Source organism: Rhinolophus sinicus, chromosome 5 (genome assembly GCF_057876585.1).
Source record: "Rhinolophus sinicus isolate RSI-liver-muscle chromosome 5, RSI-T2T, whole genome shotgun sequence".
NCBI classification, from domain to species: domain Eukaryota; kingdom Metazoa; phylum Chordata; class Mammalia; order Chiroptera; family Rhinolophidae; genus Rhinolophus; species Rhinolophus sinicus.
The window spans coordinates 11,551,942-11,566,811 of NC_142505.1; the positions used below are offsets into that span (position 1 = coordinate 11,551,942).

General features: G+C 36.9%; 1 protein-coding gene across 3 annotated transcripts in view; it reads left to right on the forward strand.

Annotated features, from left to right (window-relative positions):
- The window catches only part of ULK4 (unc-51 like kinase 4), a 406,057-nt gene that overhangs the window by 82,162 nt on the left and 309,025 nt on the right, over positions 1 to 14,870 (forward strand). For all 3 annotated transcript variants that reach the window (XR_016021270.1, XM_088798237.1, XM_088798238.1), the window contains exon 20: positions 7,842 to 8,003. Coding sequence is in view for 2 of the 3 variants with exons in the window: in XM_088798237.1 (XP_088654363.1) it covers positions 7,842 to 8,003 (162 nt within the window). In the remaining variant the exon portion in view is untranslated. The remainder of the gene's footprint in view (positions 1 to 7,841; positions 8,004 to 14,870) is intronic.

Consider the following 14,870-nt stretch of genomic DNA (forward strand, 5'->3'; position numbering starts at 1 on the left):
AGACAGAGACAGAGACAGAGACAGAGAGAGAGAGAGAGAGAGAGAGAGATTCTCACCTGAAGGGCATAGAGCACCCATTAACCCGCGTCGTCTGGAACATGTATATCAAATTTTTGTCAATCTCATGGGCATTAAATGGTTTCTCATTATAGTTTTAATGTGCATTTTCCAGATTACTAATGAGGATGACCATCTTTTTCTATTTAGGGTTTTTTGGTTTCCTCTTTAGAAAACCATTTTTTTCCATTGTTATGTGGGATTTCTGCACACCCCACTCCAACCTATTGTTATAAAATGTTTCAAATATTAGAAGAGGAAAGAAAACTATAATGATCACCTTTATTTCTATTACCTAGATTCAAGTTCTTAGCATTTTGCCTTTGTTGTAATATATGTGTATATATATATATATATATATATATATATATATATATATCCATATGTGTACGTGTTATTTATTTATTCATTCGTTTATTTTCTGAACTGTTTGAAAATAATTACAGATGTCATGGCAATCCATCCATAGGAATTTTTATGTAATCTGGGTATTAATCTTTTGTTCATATATGTCATAGATACTTTCAAATTTGTGGTTGGACTTCTCATTTTCTTTACAGTGACTGTTGATAAATAGAAGTTCTTAATTTTAATGTAGCTAAATTTATCAATCTATGATTTGTGCTTTTTGTCTTAAGAAAAGTTTATCTACTCCAACATCAAGACGGTCTGTTACATTTTCTTCTAAAAGTTTTATTTTCCCATTTGGAACTGTATTAGTAATTATGTTGTGTGTGTCTGTGGTGCTATGTATGGCACAATTTTATTTTTAAAAATAAATGTAGGTAACATAAAACTTACCATTTTAACCGGTAAGTGTACAAGTCTGTGGCATTAAGTGCGTTCACATCGTTGTGCTATATCTGTTGTTTTTAAATATACTGACATGTGCTTTTGCCTAACTTCCTGAGATTTTTTTTTTCCCACATCAAAACTTAGTTATGTACCTTGTTGAACATGGGCTATTAACTCTGTTTTTTTACATTCCCTCCCCCACCCCTTTTCTCCTTCTAATCTCTGCTTTGGGAAGAAAGTATAGAAATTTTACTTCTTCATTTTAATTTGATATGTAGACTTCTTAGAAGGCAATTTTTTAAAAATTATAATTTTTTTGTTCATTATGCATAAAAAACTAGCTTTGCCATAGAATATTTATTAGTATTATATGAATAAAGGATTTTCTAGTCAAATACATTGGGGCACACTGGGTTAAACATGATTCAACAGTTTTGTTTTAGTACTTTTCTGAGCTTTTAATTATGAATCGACTTGGGGAGCTATTGCATTTTCCAAGTTCTTTGGCCACAGATCTACCTGACAGACCTGGCAGGCTGTGGGATGCACTTTGGCACAGGAAGCCTTATATTGAGATAGTAATGACTTTGCTGAAATAGTTTTCAGTAGGTGTTCTCTTTTTAGGTTGCCTAAGAAATTTTGTCACTGTTTATCAAACAGGTCAAGCTGCTGTATGAACATGATTTCTGTAGCTTTAACAATGGTGAGATGTGAGTCAGATGTTTTTGTCCTTGTCACAGATGGAAGCACTCAGGTGGAAAGAGGGGATGTCTTTAGAGTGAGAGACTCATGGTGGAATACACAAAGAATAGGAATATTTGATATCACTGTTTAAAGAAGAGTGTGGCAGTGTAGAAGATGAGGTATCTGTGATGATACTGAGTTATAGTTTCAGATTTGGGGCTGACATTTCAAAGACCTTGAGCTGGCAGTCGGAGGATGTGGATTTCAGTTCCAGATGTGCAGCTCTTCAATGGTTTGATATTGGCTGAGCCCTGGGGGCCCCACCTGCTGGTGGGGTTTTCCTACCCATTAGATCAAGCCAGTTAATTTAATATACAGACAGATAGATGTAGATATAAATCTTCTATATCTATGCTGATTGTTTTTTGTCTGTTTTGTCGTCTACTGAGATATGTGTTTAAATTGCCTTCTTTGGTAGGATTGCAATTTTGTCAAATTTTGCTTTTATGTATTTTTAGTATTAGTTATTAGATATACAGAAAATTTAGATTGTTTTTCCCACGATTTGTTGAAGTTTTTATCATTATATTGTGATCTTTAAAACTCACCATTAGTGCTTCTTGCCCAAAGTCTATCCTGTGTGATATTAATATAGTTAAACTGTCCTTATTTGGGTTAGATCTGACTGGTGTATCTTTTTCCATTCTCTTATTTTTCAGCCTTTCTAACTGAATAACTGTATTTTTGATGTATCTCCTCATATTGTTGTATTTTTTAAAACGTCCATTTTATAGTCATTTTCTCTTAACTATAGTATTTAGTCCATTTAAATTTATTGTAATTGTTGGTTTGGTTGGATAGATAGCTGCCATCTTATTTTGTACTATTTGATTAATCTGTGTTGTATTTATTTTTTTCTTCATGCCTTCTTTTTTGGTTTTATTATTTTTTATAGTTCCTCATTTTTTTAGTAGTTATCCTGTTCTTGTTTTTGAAATATTTTTTTTCTGTGAATACAATTGTTTTAGGAGTTGAAGATGCTGTCGCACTGTCTTCTGACTATAGTTGTTGTTTTTAAGAAGGCAGCGTCAGAACAACTGTGGCTCCCTTAACTTCTCATGGGCTTTCCTTCCTGCAGTCTGCTCTCCTTAGCATACACCTTCAGCCCCCAACGCTGATTGTGGGAGACGGGAATGGGAGAGTGTTTCTTGCCCCCATCTATTATACTGGGTTGTAGCCACTGGGCGCTCTAGCTTTAATTGGGGCCAGGAGAGGGTCTTTATTTGACTTCCTACTTGTGTGGGTCCTCAGCCTCACCTCCCATTCCTTTTGTTCACCTTTGTTGGACAAATGCTCTTGGGACAAACATCAGCTTAAGTTCCCTGGGCACCTTTCACGGTTCTTGCCTACACAGTCAGTTGCCTAAGAACTTGGTGCTAGTTCATTGGTGCTTAAGGTTTGTTTTCTTTTTTATATTTAGCATTTCAAGTTGTGTTTAGAGGGATGGAGTTGTCCAGATAATCTAGCCCACAACATTGGAAGAAATGGAAATCCTATTTTCTTGATTGCATGAGTTAATAAAGTCTGCAAAATCGACGTCAGGTACCTTGAAGCCTGTAGAAGAAAGGCCATAGATTTTTTACTAAATCTACAAATGTGAAAATATTTAATGTCAGTATTTTAGATGTTAATTTTAGTATTCTATTTTGGAAAAGTAGGCAGGTTAATTATAATTATATTGGCAGCAAAACTTTCTTTTTTGTAAAGACTGCCTGCAATACATTTGATCTTAACACTAGTAAGACATAGTTCAGCTCCTCATTAAAAGCCTGATTACCAGAGGCTTATTTTCATAGGATCATTTTCTAATCATCAGCTTTTATCCTTACAATATGATGAAATAGATCTTTGATTTAAATGATACCAGTTCAGTCCAGTTATCCCTTCCAAAGAGTTAATTAAGCAGAAAATAGCCCCAACCTTAGTGCTTGTGTGGTGTCCTAGAGGGGATCCCTGGGGGACCAGGACAGCTCATTTCAGGTGGTGGCGAGTTGAGGCGGCCTGACAGCGTCACTGAGTTTATAGAACACTGGGATGACACATGGCCCCTTTCCAACCTAGGTGCTAAATTAGTTGTGGTTTTCTACTTCTAGGAATGAGTCCTCTAGAAATTGACTGACAGTTGTGATGTATAGCACTTGTTAAGGTATTTGAGACGGTCCCCATAAATAGCACCTTCCCTCATCCTACATTCAGGAGAAAGGTTTCAGAACCTCAAGAGAAATAAGACAAAGAACAAGGCATGTGGGACAAAAAATACCGTATGTGTATGTAATGAGAGCTAGAGTGCAGGACATGGCTTACATGTGTGGGCACCTAGGCTTCCTGATACTGGAATCCTAGCACCCCTGATACAGCGCACTCTCCACGTGGAGTCCTTTCCGGGTAAGACTTAGGATGGGGGCGGGATACAAGCGGACAGCTAGGTGTGGCTGGGCTTGCCCTCAGGGAGCTGAGGGCCTAGGCATGCCCGGTTTGTTTTTCTCAAATGCCAACTAGACAGAAATGTTTTACTTCCCCTTGGCTAGAGGTGAACAAAGGAACAGAGAGAGAGTGAAAGTGTTACATGAATGTGTTCTAGCTACACGGAGGAAACATCAGGAATGGGGAGGAAGCATTCTCTCCCATACTCAATCTGAGAAATGAAATGTGTCAAACTTTGAGGAGGTTAAGCATCTTTAAAATTCCTTTTCTAGCAGCCTTCCAATTGCTACTGTATGATATTAACAATAATAGGAAGAAAAGCTAACACACTGAGAACTGACTGCTTTTTACTGACCCAAATTAATTGTATCCAAAAAAACTGTATGTTGTCTCATTTAATTTTCCAGCTGCCTTGTGTTGTATTATCTCTGTTTTATAGATGGTGAAGCTGAAGCACTGCGATGAAAATGCTCAAGGATGTACAGCCAGCAGAGTGCAAAACCGAGGCTTCAACCCAGACAGAACTCAGTGTCTTCTCACTGTTTTTCTAAAATAATTGTTGCATGAAAAATACATTTGGGTTGAAAAGTCATACGCACATACTGTAACAATCCAAACGATATACAAATGTCTAAAGTAGAATTAGTGGACCCCCCCGCCACACCACCCTTACCTATTATAATCACTATTAACAGAGTATTGTGTATCTCTCTATGCCCTTCCTTTATTTGTATATGTACATATGTTTTTTTGTTAAACATGGGATTATATTATACATATAATTCTTTAATATATTTTTAAATTTTTAAATTGATATATAACATAAAACACTCAGATATTTAGTGTGTATCGCAAATATTTTCTTCCAGTCTAAGACCCAGAGGCCTACTGGTGTCATTATGAGTAGAAATTTACAATTTTGATGAAATTTAACTTAATTTTTTTTCTTTTATGTTTAGTGCCTTTTATTTTTCCCTAAGAAAGCTTTGTCTACTTCAGGATAAACAAGATATTCTTTATTATCTCTTCTAGAAGATTTTTGGTTCTAGCATTTTTATTTAAGTCTGTGATTGATCTCAAATTAATTTGTGAATCTAGAACTTACTCAGATGTGTTTTATAGTCTAACATGGTAATGTTTCATAGGATGTTGTAAAGAATGTGGGTTCTGCTTTCGCTGAGTAGAATTAAATGTCCAAGTCAGTTGATAGTGTTATCATCATAACTGACTTTCTGGCTACTCGTTCTGTCCGTTATTGAGAAAGTATATTGAATTCTCCAACTAAAATTGTGAATCTATCTGTTTATTCTCTTGATTGTATCGATTTTTGCTTCAGGTATTTTTAAGTTCTGTTACTAGGGGCATAAATATTTAGGATTTTTATACCTTCTTGTTGAACGACTCTAATCATTGTGAAATGACCTTTATCCCTGGACAGTCTTTGCTTTGAAATCTGCTTTTCTGAAGTAATATAGCCACTCTAGCTTTTTTTTTGGATACATGTTAGCATGGTATGCCTTTGTTCATTCTTACACTTACTTTTAACCTATCAGTGAATTTATATATCAGGGGGTTTCTTGAAAACAGCCTACATTTGGGTCTTGCTTTTTTTTTAAAAAAAACAAATCTAAATTGAGAATCTCTGCCTTTTAATTAATGTGTATAGACCTTTATGTTTACTGTGATTGTTGAAATGGTTGAGTTTAAATCTGCAGTCTTGGAACTTGTATTCTATTTGTCTGTTTTTGTTTTGTTTTGTTTCCTTTTTCTCTCTTCTTGCCTTCCTCTGGATTAATTGACTTTTTAATGATTCCACTTTATCTCCTTTATTGGATTATACATTTTTTTTACCATATATGTATATCTCTAACAGCCACAGTTGACCTTTGAGTAATTATGTACAGATTCATGTATATATAGCAACCTTTATAACAACCTTACACCAGAATTTCCTGTATATAATGATATGCTTATTCATATATACTATACAAGAATTATATATAAGAATCTTACACCACAATATATCTAGTACTTCCCTTCTAGACTTTATATTATTATACATTTTACTTCTACATTTGTTTTGTTTTCAGCGTTATTGAGGTATAGTCAACACATAACATTGTAAGATATTTAAAGGGTACAAAGTGATGATTTGATAGCCATATCCATTTTGAAAAGATTTCCCCATTGAGTTAATTAATGCATTAGTCACTTCACATGTTTACATTTTTGGTGAGAGAACATTTAATTTTTATTCTTTTAGCAAATTTCTAAAATTCAGTCTTATTGACTACAGTCACCATGTTTTACATTAGATCCTCAGACCTTATTCATCTAGTAGCTGAAAGTTTGTAACCTTTTACCAACCTCTCCCTATGTCCCCCACCTTTACCTTTGGTTTTGAAAGGTGTTATTTTCAGATATAGATTTGTAGGTTGATAGTTACCTTTTTTTCTTTTTCCTCTTGGTACTTGAAAGATATTGCTCCACTGTCTTCTGGTTTGCGTTGGTTTCTGATGAGAAGTCTGTCATCCTCATCTTTGTTCTTCTCTACGTAATGGGTCTTGTTAGTCTAGCTGCTTTTAAGGTTTCTGTTTATTACTGGTTTTTAGCAGTTTGATTATGCTATGCATTGGTATGATGTTTCTTTGTTTCTTCTGCTTGAGTTCATTGAGTTTCTTAGAGTTTTCATGTATTTGAAAATTTTTCAGCCAATATTTTCTTCTTCCACTCTGCCCCTCCACCTACCACACACATTCTTTTGGGATTCTCACTGCACATACATTAGGTCATTTGAAGTTGTCCCCTAGTTCACTGATGCTCTGTTCCATTTTTAAAAAATCTTCTTTCTGTGTTTATTTTGGATAGTTTTTATTGATTATTGCTATGTCCTCAAGTTCGCTAAACATTTAGTCTGCAGAGGCTAATCTGTTAAGCCAGTGTAGTGTAGTTTTCATATAGGAAGTTGTATTGTTTCTCTCCAGCCTTTTGATTTGGGTCGTTTTTATATGTTCTGTTTCTCTCCTTATGCTTTCTTCTTCCTTCGTGAGAATACGGATTATGTTTATAGTAGCCATTTAAACATAGTTTGCTTCTGATTCTATCATCTATATTATTTTTATTGATTGCATTTGTTTATTCTCATGAGTCATATTTTCCTGCTTCTTTGCATTTGTGGTAATATTTAATTGGATTTCAGACATTGTGGTTTTTATATTGTTGGGTGCTGGAGTTTTTTTGTATTCTTTTAAGTATTTTTGTCCTTTTCTTGGACTCATTTAAGTTACTTATAAACAGTTTGATCCTTTTAGAGGCTGGATTTTCAGCATTGTCAGGACAATCCAGAACAGCCTTTAGGGTTAATTTGGCCACACCACCGAGGCAGTGCCTTTCTAAGATTTTCCTTGATGCCTCATATTTAGGTGGTCTTTGGCCGATCGGTGCACTGTTATTCCCAGGCCTGAGTGATGTCTTAGGATTGTTTGCCTGCTCCTTACGACTTTAAACTTATCTCCCAATATTTATGTTGTGCTTATATTGTGTATTTTCCAGATTATTTTGGCAATTTTTATTAAAATATATTAAAATTATATTGGGCTAGGTTTAGTGATTAACTAAATGATTATCGGTAACAGTTTCATAATAGCCTGAAAGAATAATCACACCTCCTAAAGTACCCAACACATCCAGAAGCAGATAATATTCTCCTGGTATCGGGCCTTTACTTGCAATAGTTAATGAAAAAATGACATGTATGTGTTTCTCATACTAAATAATACCCTTTTAATCTTCTCCTTGTTCTCTGCTCTCTCATTCTCTAGGAAGAACGCGTTGTGAATCACATGGCAGCAAAGATTATTGAAAATGTCTGCACCACCTTTTCTACTCAGGCCCACGGCTTTATTACAGGAGAAATTGGACCTGTTTTATGGTACCTATTCAAACATTCCACTGCTGATTCTCTTCGGATAACAGCGATATCGGTAAGATGGAGCATATTTTGGGGCTGTATTTGCATATATTTAAACACCACGTTTGCAAAAACTGTGCCAGAAACAGAGTAGTTTTAATTGGATAAATAGGAAACAAATCTCAAAGTAATATAATAGTTGGTGAGAACCATAACTTGATTTTCTCGTAAAGCAGAATTTTTTAGTACTGGGGCTGGAAAATCTTGGGACTGTCAGGAAATTCCAATAGGACCTTGTAGGACCATGACACTATGGTTTCAAAAACGATTTCGGGGCGATCGTGGAAAACTGTGACAGTGGATAGGGTGCAGGATTTGGTCTGGTATATTAGTGTTCCCTGACTTTTCCTGTTAGCTCACTCTTTCAGATTTTATATTAAATGGGTTATCATGTGATTCAAAATGAATTCATTTTAATGTTCAGCTCTCTGGTTTTGCAGGTTTTGCAATTTGGTTGTATACTACTTTGCTCACATGGTTATAATGACTTGGTGTAAAGGATAATTATGAAGATGTGTTAACACGGTTGTATCAATTTAATAGTCTGTTGAACAGATACAATCCTTTCTCATATGATTTGTTTAAATAGTCTGATCACCAGTCTCCTCTGGACTCTCGACATTATATGGCAACTGCACTGTATTTCTCTTGTCTGCTCATTCTTGCAGTCCTCACTGTGGCCGTTTTATAACTTACCTCTCTCCTTAAATCTCCAATCCCACATTTTCCTCCTGCATCCTCAGTAAATGACTTTCCCTCGTTCTTCCCAGAGAAAAATGAAGGCATCCAATGGGAGTTATCCCAACTGTGTCTGCCATATCTGTAGACATATTTACATGCACACCTGTCCTCTCTCAGTTCTTTCCCTCCTGTTGCAATTGATGAGCTATCCTTTCTCCTGTCATAGACAAAGCTCTCATGATTCTCCAGATCTTCTTCCTGTTCCCTTCTTGAGAACCTCCCTCAAATGTTTTTTTTGGCTCTTTCTTAAATCTTTAACCTGTGCTTGTGCACGAGAGCCTTCTAATCAGCATTCAGGTATTCTTTGCCCCGTTAAAAAAAAAAAAAAGGACACATGCAGACATATCAAAAGTTCGGTGGCTGCATGCCCCCCTTCACCACCATACTTCTTTATATAGAGTTATTGGCACAAGTTATTGCTCTTTTCTGGCCTGTGTCCTCTTCAACCCAATCTGGTATCTGGCCTAAAAATGTCACTGAAGCTGATCTTGCTAAGCTCTCTAATGACTTTTATGTTGCTAAATCCTATGGGTATGTATGGATGTTTTCCTGTTCTTAAGTTTACCTGTGTGATTTCAAAGATCAAGGGCTAATAATCCTGCTCACTGAAAATCATTAAGCAAAGCATCTATAGCATCCACCACACCCACACCTGCACCACCACCCGCACCCACCCCCACCCCCACCCCCACCCCCACACCCCCACCCACATCCCCACCCACACCCACACCCACACCTACACCTGTCCCCGCTTCAGGAGCCACATGATTTTAAAATACAAAGAATCCTAAATGTGGTATGAGTAATTATGGAGAAACCTTCAGAAAGAGTTATGACGTATACCAGTGAACTTTCCTGAGACATCTTGGAATCATATCTTAAGGCCTCCATTTTAATCCTGGGCCTTTGAAAAAACACCTGTCTTGCTTTAATTGGGTTACTGTTATCATTTTCATCTTTATAAGGTTGGTGCAAACGTAATTATGGTTTTAGCAATTTAACCTTTTAAACCCCAATTACTTTTGCACCACCCTAGTATCAGCATGGTTTCTTTTCTTGGCAAAATTTTTTTGGTTTTTCTCACCAAAGGCTTGTACTTTCTAGCCATTTCTTCATCTGACACGTTGAGCTTCACTCTTTCATCTTGAACTTATATTTTGTTCTTAGCATTCATCTAAGTGATTAATTTTTCACTGAAATTTTGCCCGTTGTCCCCAGTATGTCTCTCTTTACTTTTCTGCTCCAGGAGCCTCTTCAGTATCCTGTGTTATATATTGTTTTCATGTATCTTTAGTCCCCTCTGACAGGAAGCAGGTCCTCAGCCTTTTTGTGTACTTCATGCCATTAATAATTTGGGAGAACTGAGGGCTTTTATTTTGTAGGGTGGAGCTCAATCTGGGTCTGTCCGGGGCGTCCTCACGAAACCTCCTCAGCACCCCCGAGGACTCCTACCTGTGCTGACACCTCTGTGATGGTTGCCATATCATGACACCTGTTTGTATCATTCCCTTTTTAGGAGAGGTTGGCAAATATTTTCTAGAAAGGGCCAGATAATAAAGATCTTTGGCTGGCTGTTCCCATATCTGAGTGCTCATTTTTCAGACCTTCACTTAAATGTCACCTCCTTGGTTAGGACTGCCCCTCATGTCTCATGGTATTTTCTCTCACAGCACTGAGCACAGCTGTGTTTGTGTAACTCACGCATGCACATTTCCCCCCACTAGAGTGTCAGTTGCAGCCAGTTAGAGGCCTGTTCCTTTTGCTCTCTCCCTCAGCACACCGGGCAGGTGCTCAGCAGACACTCGTTGACTGTGTTGCTCGTTGATACTCGTTGACCAGGGGGACAGTGTTGCTCGGTGCTGAGGCTGCATGCTGGTCCTCGTGCCACTTGGAATGGTTTGCGTCTGCGGCGCCGTCACTGATGTCCAGACCTGTTTCCCCTTGTCATCCTGGGGCCCCGCAGATGCCCCTGTACCAGGGTGGTCCCAGACCTGCGGCTTCCACATCACCTGGGGACTTGTTTGAAATACAGGTTTTGGGGCCCTAACCCTGACCTGCTGAATCAGACTCTCTGGGGGAAGAGGCCCAGTAATCTGTATTTGAACAAACCTCCAGCTGATTGTCATGCCTGCTGAAGTTTGAGAAGCACTGCTCGAGACCTTGGGGCTCTTGAAAACACTGGCATGGCTTGGAGTGAAAGATGGCTCATTTCTCCTCCCACTCAGAAGTGGCATTTGTTGCTTAGGGAGTGGGATTTGGAGGGTATGGGCCTGGCTTGGGAAATAGATTGAATGGATAAAAAAGTTTCTGGAATTGTTAGGATGACAGAGGATTCCTCTGACCGTAGTGGGAACCTGAGAAACCTGTTGAATTAGATTGAGTAAACTGGCTCCTATGAGGGCGATAACTGGGGTAATCATCCTTGTTACTGAAGTACTGAGATGAAGGGTGTAAAAAGTGAAGAATTTTGCACGGTTGTGGTCCTCACGGGTTGGTGGGAGCTTTTCAAGCAACACTGACTACTTCCTCTTTTTGGTCCAGCCCTGCCCTTATTCTTATGTGTCTTACAATCTCTCCGGGATCAGATGAGAGTGTGTGTAGTTTAAAAGGGCTCCCAAGGTAATTTTTGACATGACATCAAAAAAATCATTCAAAACACAAAAAAGCAATGATTCTTAGATTTATTACGTGGTGATTCTGTTCATGTTTCCAATATATATACAGCCTTCTCTTTCTAATGAGTCTATTTCTTTAAAGTTTAAATGGACTGAAATTCGGGGGATAATGCCATGTTCTTTTTGAAGCAAATTTTGAAGGAAATTTTGAACCGGAACTGTTCTTTACAGTTTTAGAATATAGTCTCAAACTCTTTTAAAAAGTAAATACTTCAAAACCAAATCACTGAAGATCAGACTTGAGACTTATTATTATTTTTTGATTTAGAAAACACAAGCACGAATGTGCTCTTAACTGTGTTTGATATATCAGAGTTGACCAGTTAAATGGAAAATCTCTTAGGCTTTTGAGCAACATTCTGAAGACAAGATCATTCCAGTTGTCCTTAAATTGCTTTGAATACACTTAGTTTGGACAAATCTTTCATCATGAAATGTCCCCATTATGATTGGGTTAGGGATTTTATATTGATAGGACGACAGTTTTGCGGATGAGACTTAACTGTTTCTCTGTGTTGAAGTGCCTGTTGGGAGAACCCTTAATTTGCTTGAACAGTTCTGATTGTAGCAGGATCTTGAGGGAGTCCATTTAAAATGTTCTCATTTTTTAATCCTTGGATTATAAAAATAATGAAACAATTCTGTTTTGATTTCATAAACAGCAATTTTCTTAGGTTTATTACAAAAGCGTTCTTAACTCTTTCACTTTCAGAACCGGCATTGTTTTTTAGTGAATTTATTTTATTCCTATTTTCAGATATTAGCTGCCACTTTTCTACTGAAACTTGCACAATTTGGGTTTTAGACTTGAAGAACCCTTCTTTCATAGCTTACAAACTTACCCATCCGTATGTAAGAAAGGAGAGACTGAAATGTTATTTGAAAGTTGTTCAAAGTAGAGTTTACATCATGAAATTTCATTCTGATATGGCTGTTTGTAAACGAATACAAATTCCTGGTCTATGTTTGAAATGGAGTCAAGGATGATTATTTTTCCAGCTTTATTGAGGTATAACCGACATATACCATTGCATAAGTTTAGGGTGTACCGCATGTTGATTTGATACTTACATATTGCAGAATAATGACCCACCATTGCATGTTAGCTAACACCTCCATCACTTCGCATAACTACTACTTCTCTTTCATGGAGAAACACTTCAGGTCTATTCTCTTAGCAACTTTCAGGTATATAGTACAACATTATTAACTATAATCACCACGTTGTACGTTAGATGCCTGGAACTTACTCATCTTAAAACGGGAAGTTTGTATTTTTTGACCAGCATCTCCCCATTTCCCCCACCCTCTTGCCCCTGATAACCACCATTCTCTCTGTTTCTATGAGTTCAGCTTCTTAAGATTCCACAAATAAGTGAGATCATACAGTATTTGTCTTTCTCTGTCCGACTTATCTCACCTAGCGTACTTTCTTCAAGCTCCACCCGTGTTGTCGCAAATGGCATGATTTTCTTCTTTCTCGTGGCTGGGTAATGTTCCATAGTATGTCTGTGCCACCTCTTTATATAGGCGTCTGTGGCTGGACGCTTAGGTTGTGTCCACACCTTGGCTGCAGTGAACGTGGGCGTGCAGATATCAGTTTGAGATCCTGTTTTCATTTTTCAATGATTAGTAAAAGAAGACTTTTATAAGTACATATATCAAGACTTTTATATGATAATCAGTTCCTTAAGGAAAGGGACACTTTTTTTGTTGATGTTTTAGGGAACAGTATATATTTAGTGCTTTACAAATGTTCATTTTTCAGTATGTTTGTTTACTCAGTAACTTCAGAAAGGATAGTAAATATATACATTATTAATAAAATTAACTTTCCTGTAAATGTTTAGTTCCAAATAGTAATTAAAAAAATGTCTAATGTACCCATGGCATTGGAATGTAATTAAAATTCTTATAAAATAATATGCATTTATTTGAAAAATTTGAACAGCATTTGGAGAGGGTCCCTCTAGATTTTCGTTGTTACTATGTGCATTTACCTTTTCCTTTCTGGTTATAATAAGGTTATATTAGCATTTTCATAAAGATTGGAAGTAAGGTTTAGCATAAAATAAATACATTTGCTTTAAACATTTCATTTTGGTGGAAGATTTGAGTTTGACACCAGTCAACACTTGTTATTCTTATCAATAGGAATAACTTTTAAAGGCAGTTCATTCTTAGGGATAGAAAAAATAATTTTTCCTGAGACATTGAAGAAAATGAAAATATTTTTCACAGTCTTTATCTTTCCCCCCCTCCTACCTCTTTTTCATTTGACATCATAATATTTCTAACAATTTATCTTATCCTTGATCTTTTCATTATTAGTCAAGGTTATAAATCTGTTTCAAATATAAATCAGGAAGAAGGTTAAATGGCATTAATATTATAATTATAATGACTGTTTTTGTGAAACCCTTTCTGGCTTATGTTTAGTTCTCTCTTTGGAGTCTCCCGTGTACACACAGAATATGACCACCCCTCTCTTTTGCCTAAAACTTTTGTGGTTTTCCCATTGCTGATGGCATAAAATTCAAAGGTCCTCGCTTGGTAGACCACCTCTGCTCCAGCCTGCTTTTCTAGATGGACCGTGTTTTCCTCTTTCCTACTCTCTGCTTCTTCTTTCACCTGAAGTGTGTTCTATTATAGTTGCATCAGACAGCGGATGCAGTGCTCGACGTCTAGAACGTGCTCTTCATCCTCATGTCTCTATGTGAGCACCCTGCATTTGTGTTCTTCTCTCTGGGTAGAATTTTCTTATTTTCCCGCCTATCCATTTCCCACTTACCTTCAGAAACTAGCTCAATATCATCTTACTTATGGAGCTAATATTGACCTTCTTTTCCTGCCTTTCCAGGCATGATTACTGAGCCCGCTTCTATTACAACACTTCTTAAATTCTATTAGTTTATTCATTACAAGTTTTTGAAGTATTTTTTATTTTTCAACTACACTTGACATACAACATTATATTAGTTACAGGTGTACAACACAGCAATTAGACGTTTATATAACTTATGAAGTGATCACCCGATAAATCGAGTACCCATCTGACACCATATATAGTTATTTCAACATTAGTGACTGTATTCCTTATGCTATATTTTACATCCTCATGACTAGCTTGTAACTACCAATTTGTACTTCTTAATCCCGTCACCTTTTTCACTCACTGCCCCCCCCCCCCACCCTCTCTCCAATCTGGCAACCATCAAAATAATCTCTGTCTCTATAAGTCTGTTTCTGTTTTGTTTGTTCATTTATTTTATTCTTTAGATTCCACATGTAAGTGAAATCATATGGCATTTGTCTTTCTTTGTCTGATTTACTCCACTCAGCACAATACCCTCCAGATCCATCCATGCTGCCGCAGATGGCAAGCACCCATTCCCTTCCATGGCCGAGCAATATTCCACTATACATATGAGTATGTACCACATCTGTTTATCCATTTTTCCATC